The sequence below is a fragment of the Nannobrachium achirus genome, assembly GCF_963921795.1.
Source record: "Nannobrachium achirus genome assembly, chromosome: 14".
Lineage (NCBI taxonomy): Eukaryota > Metazoa > Chordata > Actinopteri > Myctophiformes > Myctophidae > Nannobrachium > Nannobrachium achirus.
The window spans coordinates 22432382-22441106 of record NC_137821.1 but is presented as its reverse complement, the minus strand read 5'-3'; the positions used below and the strand labels follow the sequence as shown (position 1 = coordinate 22441106).

Sequence of the window (8725 nt, the reverse complement as noted above, 5' to 3'; positions counted from 1 at the left end):
CTATCAATTATTTAGCTGGGGACCCTATGGAATCCCCTTGTAAGATTTTGAGAATCACTGTGCATTTCACATTAGGCCGGTCTAACAATAAGAACTCAGCAATTGCATAGTTTCTAACATGATTCATTATTATATGTTTTAAACCTGTTTGATGTAAATTGATCTGATTACTGTAATTATTGTGTACTTTGATTTACTTGAGTACTAACAACGTGCAGACTCAGAACAAGCCTTTTCTGCATGTCCTTGTTTTGTTTTTTTCTCTACTCATATCAGGAAGATGTGGTTATTTGACCTGTTACTATCCTTGTTGCCCTTTCTCTTATTATATCTATCTCTGTTCTTCTTCCCTTCCCTGAAGACTAATTGCTCGGAATACAACAGTGCCGTAAAGTATGGACACTATATCTGACATGCTTTACTGTGCCTTTTCTTGTATTTCATTGGTCCTGCCCTATGCAAACACTGTTGAAGGTGTATAGTGTTGTATATTTGTCAATTATTGATGGTGCTGTTGTGTTGAATGTGATGTCTCTTGAGTTGACCCTGTTGTAGCCTTGGATCAAGACTATCATAGATGTATTTTATCGAGTCTGACTTTTATATTCGTATCTATGATATATGCAAATGTCAAAATCAATAAACTATGTCTATGATAGTCTTGATCCAAGGCTAACCCTGCACAGCTGCTGCATCTACAGTACTTTTTCTTGTCCTGTAATCTGTATCTTTTAACTGTGCTGCCTTTGGCGTCTGAATTTCCCTCATGGGATCAATAAAGGTCTTATCTTATCTTAAAAGTATAAATGATGGAAGTCATATGAAAATGTATTTGACCCACTTCTTAACACATATAAACGTGACAGTGAGGCTGATTCTGAGCCCTGAATGAGGACTAGGTTCAAAAACAAAAGCAAATGTGTCAGAATCCCTGAGCTACACAAGTGGACCACTGGTGGTTCTCAAACTGTGTCTTGTCAAGCACCCCAAATTAATATTAATTTGGTTGCAGGGCTTTTTGTGTTATCCTTTTAGCACCATTGTATAATTGTTCCACTGTACTATTTGCAAACTGTTAGTAAAGTATAATCAATCAAACCCCCACTAAACTAGTAAATGATGTAGGCTATTGAATGGCTTTTAATTACAACATTAAAGCGACAAACACATTAATGCATTAGTAATTACAACATTTACAACAATATTAAAGTGCTGAACACATTCATTCATTACTAATTAGCATACAATGCAAGGATTGTGACATGTGTGAGTAGGCCTATACTTTAATTTACCTTTGCTATACTGTAAGAAAGTTATATTTCGATGGCAATACATCTGTACCTTTTGTCAGGTTATTACACAGCTGTTACTGATTAAAAAGCCTACAAGTAGATTCAGGTGAACAATAATTAAACAATTGATTAGTTCTACTAGTTTGATTTGATGATGAAAGTTCCTGCAATGGCTGCTATAGGCGCTGTTTTGCCTTAATTGAATTGTGTCTGTGAAAGCATGCTGTTTTCACACCACATTATAGCTTAGAAGTGGATCATCAATATGTATTATTACACATGTATTATTATTATTATTAAATTGAGGCCTAGAGAACGCAGTGAAATGTGCCTTGCTCAGTTTAGCTGAAACGTGCCTTACAAGGACTCTTCAAGGCAAAATGCAATGCAACGTAGACAGTATGCTATAGACACCAAGTAGCCCATGATTTCACGAAATAAACAAATGATATATATGCAAATAAAACTTACCGTTTTCAGACAAAAGTTACATAGTTTCCTTGTTGCAGTCTAAGTTTTTATATGTTTCTGCTTTGGAAATAAGTAACTTTGTTTCCTTGAACGCAGCAAGCAAGGCGATCATTCATGACGCAAAGACAGAAGTAGCCTACTATTTAAACAGTCATTCTTACCAGTAACTTACCAGAACTCGCTGTTCAGAAATACTTCTGAAGAGAAGTATTTCTCCACATTACTTTCACTCTTATTGTGTCGCCGTCCTTGAATAATCCCTCTTCTTGTGGTGTTTGTCCTGCTAGGAATGTATGCTCACACCCCGCTGCTTTTCACACTAACTTTTGAATTTTACAAACTTCTCTCAACAAACACAGTTTAAACGTTTTTTAACCGCGCTGATCATCTTAATCCGTTGATAAAGCAGCTCAGTGTTGGTGTGTCGTGGTGGGGGAATGGTCTGTTTGTTGTTGATCATCATGTATAAAATCCATTCGTTCTAGATCTAGAGGAGAAGACTGGGGAACAAAAGAGTGCGGCTCTTGAGGAATGTAACACTCACTGAAAGACGAGGGGACAAGGGGAGGAGACGAGGAGAGGAGACGAGGGGGCAGAGGGGAGGAGGTAAAAAGAAGGAATGAGCGAGAGAAGGAGGAGGTGTCCTTTTTCACTGGATCAATACGTGTGCGTGCGTGTGTGTGTGTGTGTGTGTGTGCGCGCGCGCTAAGGTTTGCAATTATGATGGAATACTTTCCATCATAACCTTCTTATTATAACTCTATGATCATAACTGAGAGTAATAATCAGTGGAGGAAAGTAGCCTACATTCACTCAAGTAGGCCTATTGTAGTAGTAGGCCTATATCTTTTTAGGAATGTAGGCCTATAGACAGGGACGTGCAGGGCCCCTGATTCAGCCCGGGAAAAAGAGTTGGAGAGGCCCTCATTGCGCGCTATAGAGCGATATCTCTCTCTATAGCGCTGCTGCTACTCAAAGATTTGCCATTTCAGATCATGACAAGTGACAAGCCAGTGGGCCAATTACATGAGTTATATTTCGTTGTTGTCGGGTGGAAACCTTGTATGTCCAAAACCGTTTGTTTTGTATTTATCATTTTAAAAATTATTTAAACTAGTGAAAACAGCCGATCTACAAGCACACAACGCCTCGCAGTGATCTGCTGTTTTCACTACATTTGTGGGACGGCCTTGTATGATGAAGCAGGGCTTTGCTTTGCGAAAAAATGTACAAAATGGAACGAAGGCAGACATTTTCTTTTTTCTTTTTTCCTTATGGCTGGCCTGGACCGGACGGGAATGAGCCGGCCGTTCGGGAGTTGTCCCGCTTTTCCCAATGGCCAGCACGTCCCTGCCTATAGATACTCAGAAAGTGTACTTAAGTAGCCTAAGGTACTACATTTAACTTTGTTACTGTCCTATGCTTGTAATCATCATAATCATAGTAGTTGTAGGCATGTCCAAAGTCTGGCCTGGGGGCCAACCAGAGCACTATGGCAGATTTTATATATGACCCACAGCTTCCTTCCCAAAATGTATTATTTATGGCCCACCACTAATAGTCATGTGAAATTCACATGTTGTTGTTTTTTTTTCAATTTCTCAGTAGAATTTGTAAGGATTCCTAACTGCTTGCTCCTTACATGTGGTCTCATTCAAATAAATGTTTGTAGAGACCTCTTCACAACTGGTTACATTTGGCAAAACTATTGTTATTATGTAATTACATAAAATTGTGATGTGATTTGTATGTGACTTTGGGATGGTCCAAAGAATATGTATGCACAGGTGATGCTGTCTGTCCTAAGGTAGCCTATTTTCATATTTTCAAATATGCCCCCCTTTGAAAAGTTTGGACACCCGTGTGGTCAGTTCTGGAGTGTGTTAACTGTCAGTATTTCTGTTTTCTTGGCATTGTGCTAGAGGCCTTTTTGAAGACTTTGATTGATTGATTGAAGACTTTATTAGAAGTTTGCATAGGAAAAGGTACAGTTTCATGACGGTACAGTTCACTGGTACAAGGTCTACTAAAAGGAGATCCATGAAAAGACTAAGCTTATTTCCACAGGAAACCATTAAAGTATCTCATATAACATTGAATGACAGACGAATAGAACACACAAAGAAAAATAAAATGAGAGAACAAAAAAAGGAAAACAGTAAGTCTAAACAAACAGTAAGTATATACAAAGAAGGGGCAGGGGAGGGTAGGGTTGGGCTAGGTTAGGGCTGCTGCCTGTAAGTGGTTTTTCAGGGCAATTTTAAAGGATGCTAGTGATCCACACTCCTTTATGGCCTTCGGTAAGGCTTTCCACATTTTGGTGGTATAGCAGAAAAAAGAGTTTGACCCTGGGTTGAAAGTGATCTGTGGCGCTGCCTCTGGTGTTGTAATTATGGACATCTTTAATGTTTATAAATTATTTTGACAGGTACTTGGGTATCATAGTGGTGTAGTGTATCTTGTACACCAGGCCCATTGCAAGTTGCTGTACTCTGTCATCTACTCTGAGCCACCCCTACAAGTCCGAGCTCCATCTACAAGTCATAGTAGGCCTAGTAGTAGCCCACTTGATATAGCTTACCATTTCTTCAGACTGACAGCGAGCTCTTTACTAGAAGGATGTCATCATCTTCAACTTGTTATGACTGTTTAATAATAATTCCAGAATACATGTGAAATAGCAAAAGATCAGCAATTAACAGTTAATGAACATGGTAAATGTAGTATTTATTGAAACTAACTAACTAACTAACTAACTAACTAACTAACTACCGGTAACTAACTAACTAAATAAATAAATAAGTAGCCTAACTCAGATCAAGTACGAAATGTACTTGGTTTTAGTCTTTGTTATGCTTATCAGGACAAAAGTTTCATTTTCTAAAGACTTTCACAGGAGAAAAGGCTTTCTCCTGTGAAAATGCTGACTCCTAGTGATCTCCATTCATTACTACACAGAATCCTGACATCTATACCTCAAACTCCATACAGTATTTAAAAAAAAAGACCTGCAAGCAACTCTTGAAAGTATTAATATTTCACAAGAAAAGCAAAACGTATTTAGTAGGCTACTAGGATATCTCACAAGAACATACGGTAAAAACCACTCATTACACATTTACAATAGGTCTACTTACTCGAGTAAAATGCTTAAAGTAAGTCCTGTATTTATTTTCTACAATAATACAGTAGGTCTATATGAAACAAACAACCAAATGTAACACGTTGCATTCTTGAACACACCGTGACCGGCGGGGTTTGCGAATAGACATGAATTATGACCCTTTTGGCGTTCCGTAGGCACTCTTCCAAAAAAGATCAGATCTACAAACTATCAACACGACGCAAAGTGACGCGTTGATAGCTTGTAGATCTGATCTTTCTGTTACAGCGACACCTCTGGCACAACTCCGCAACTGCACTTCCCCGTTACAGTAATGAGCAGAGAAGTCAGCTGACTCTTCTCCAAGTGTGACCCAAAGTTTGACCGAAAGAACTCAACTCCGACCAGTTTTTCCTCATTTAGTACTTGATTTAATACTTTGTTAACACTTAGACAACCCGAAAACCACGGACAAACTTTGATTTATTTGTTTATAACTTCGTCACGGTGTTTAACAGCCATGCTGTTGGTTTGTGGACCCAAAATAGCCACTTGTGGCATTGTGATCAGCATCTGGGCAGTTATTATGTTGGTAAGAAGTTATATTTTAACGTTTATTACTGTATTGGACTTTAGTTAACTTAACTACTGTCTATTTGTGAGCTTTACAAATAAGTATAGTACTTTATTTAGACCATTATTCTTAAAACCCGAATTACTGGTCCATATACTACTGTCTGTATTGGACGAGTGGTTAAAAAGTACAGTACATTTTCTCAAGCTCTATATTTAAGTACAGTTTAGACTAGACCCTAACCCGCTATGTACTTTACTTGAGTATTTCCAGTTTACTCCTTCTACAATCTACTCCATCTCTCAGAGGCAAATATTAAATGACTATATTGATTGAGTTTATTGAAATCAGTAACTAAGTATATTTACTCAGCCACTGTAATTAAGTACAATATGAAGTTATTTATTTGTACTTGAATATTTACATTTCATGCTACACTACATCTCAGAGGTAAACGTTATACTGTTTTTTAAGTGACTTTGAGGAGCCAACTTGTTAAAAAATTAAGTGATAAATGATGGTGTATTATTATAGGTTAAACATGAAGTCATTAAAATTAGCACCATTACCAGCTGCAACACTTTATTAACAGTTTGTCAATGGATCCATTGTAGTTACAGTTTTATAGTCACAAGCTATTGTTAATAATTTTCAATGGTTGAATATTTATGAAATTCACACAGATTTAGTGAAATAGTGAAAATAGCCAATCGACAAGCTCACATCATGACGTTTTGAGCTTGTATATCTTTGCTACTTGTGCAACACTATTGTATGTAGGTAATTAATTTACGGGGAAAAAGGTTGAAATATGGAGATGCAAGGTTTCTGCCCAACACCAACGATATAATCTGTGAAATAATGTAAAATGTGCCTTGATCACATACTTCATTCATCTTTTTAACACATTAGTTTTCATTACGTATAGTGGGTACAAGGTCGAGACCTAATTTGTGCCTAAACAGTTTTGTTTTTTAATATCAATGAATGGATATTATGCTATTTTTGCCATTTTATTTAAAAAATATATTATTTATATCCATCTCTCTCCACCTGCAGGCCATGCTTGGAATCTTCTTTAAAACTCATTCTGCGGTGCTGATCGAAGACGTTCCTCTGACAGAAGACGACATCAGTGGAGAGTGAGTTACACTGCATCCTTTCAGCCTGTCCAAAGACCTGTTGAAAGGGATGGTTCTCCCCAAAAATGACTTGTGAATCATCCGGTGAAGCCTTGAAGACAAGGACAAGTATTGTTTGTCCTTTATGGTGAATGTTGAATCAAAAAAACAATTTTTGATTAATTAAAGTCAATAGACTAATGTCCAAGATTAACAGCAGCCAAACTATGTATCAAAAAATGACTCCATACAATGCTCAGAGTGTAATCCAAAGTGTCTTTTATTGAGTCTTATGTTGGTGCTTCCAAAACATTCATTAAGCACAAAAAAAAGAACACTTCTCAAATAAATGTACTTGGTATACCGTCCCATTTATCCACTCTCTGGGTTAATTTCAGACTGAGGAATTTACAGAAGGCTTCTTGTGTCCTATTATTTCAGAGTGTTATATGAGAAATATAATGAAATAATGTAAGTTCCCTGCTAGAGAAAACCCACATTGTCACAGTGTGTGTATGTGTGAGTCACAGTGGAAGTATAGCTTCAGAGATGCCACGTGCGCGGACACACAGTCACACACAGACACACACACACACACACACACACACACACACACACACACACACACACACACACACACACACACACACACACACAGAGAGAGAATGGTCATTGATCATGCGGCAGGTTGGTCTGGTATTTTGGTTCTTGTAATATTATGATATGACATAAGTGTTGTGTTTTATTAATAATCTATAATTGCATAATATTCCCTACTCTCCATTAACATATCTCCTCCTCCACAGTAAGAACCCTCCCACCACGGTGTATGGTCTATTTGACCAGGTGAGCTACAATTGTTTCATAGCAGCAGGGGTCTACCTGGTTGTGGGAGCCTTCTCCTTCTGCCAGATCAAACTCAACAAGCGCAAGGTGAGCACTCCTATACAATTAATATTGTACATTTATATTAATTTATAATGTGTTTATAATGCACATTTCACACACAAGAATAGGGTGACCACTATTATATTTTTTAGTTATTATAAAATGTTAAATACATTCTATAAATGTTTCAAATATATATTTTAGACATCAATGAATCAATGCAGAAAAAGCCTTTCTTTTAAATAATTGACTACATGGATTAGTCTTTCAAACACTTCTGGGCTCATTTTAACGTCTACTTTGGCTTTGGTGTGCACCCCAGACAGTTATTTGATTCAATATTTAGTTATTTGATGTGCATTTGACCCTCCTACTGTATAAACCTATTCAAGTTCAAGTTAAAACTCCATGTTAGACTCATTGAAAAGTGAAAATATGACTGATATTGTCCTTAATGCATGATGGGGACCTTTGGATTTTTACGGCTATGGGTTTGTGATAAACATTCTACCGGGGGATAATAATCAATATTTATCCACCTACAAAATTTGTAATTAAATGCTGAATTATTCCTGTGATTTTTACAAATCACTCTCCATGTCTTTGGTCGTAATGTCTATACAGGAGTATTTGGTGCACTAGTGATGAAGACCTCCCACCAGTCAACACCTCACAGCGAAGACGAAGGCTGTGTCTTAAAGATACAGACACTGTTTCCTTCAGTCTTTTCAACGTTTCCATTGGGAGGATTATGCCCCATTTATACTTCATCATATGACGGTGTGTCACTGTCACATGCCTCACATAGCCGATCTACAAGCCCACAACGTGTCGTTGGATGCGACACGTTGTGGGCTTGTAGATCGGCTATGTTCAGTGTGCGACACGTCGTACAAAGAAGTATAAATGGGGCTTTACATTGTCACAGCATCGTGTGAGAAGCGATCTGAACTCAGCCTCTCTGAAGAGCAAAGTGCCAATACTGGTCCTTCACTGATTTCACACAGTGGCCACGATCATGTCTGAATGTTTGCATATTTAACTAGGAAATTAACTTAAATTAATACAATAAAATGTTGCGTTTCTTAAACACAAATGCCTTAACTTACTCTTAACTCTAGTGCCAAACTAATTTAATTCCAACTTGTGTTGTCTGAACTAAACAAATTATCGTTCTGTTTTTATCTGTGTTGTGTAAAAAAGTAAATATCATTGCTGTTGGGTGGAAAACCTTGTATGTCCAACACCCTTACTTGTCAGGAAATTACAAATAAAA

At 37.4% G+C, this 8725-nt stretch overlaps 1 protein-coding gene across 1 annotated transcript; it reads left to right on the top strand.

The window, feature by feature from the left end:
- Positions 1-5244: 5244 nt before the first annotated feature.
- LOC308298479 (ribonuclease kappa-A-like) lies at positions 5245-8254 on the top strand. The gene is made up of 4 exons (XM_080742085.1): positions 5245-5458; positions 6500-6582; positions 7368-7494; positions 8074-8254. The coding sequence occupies exons 1-4, from the start codon at positions 5387-5389 to the stop codon at positions 8089-8091; spliced, it is 300 nt and encodes a 99-aa protein (XP_080598211.1). The 5' UTR covers positions 5245-5386; the 3' UTR covers positions 8092-8254.
- The last annotated feature ends 471 nt before the right edge of the window (positions 8255-8725 follow it).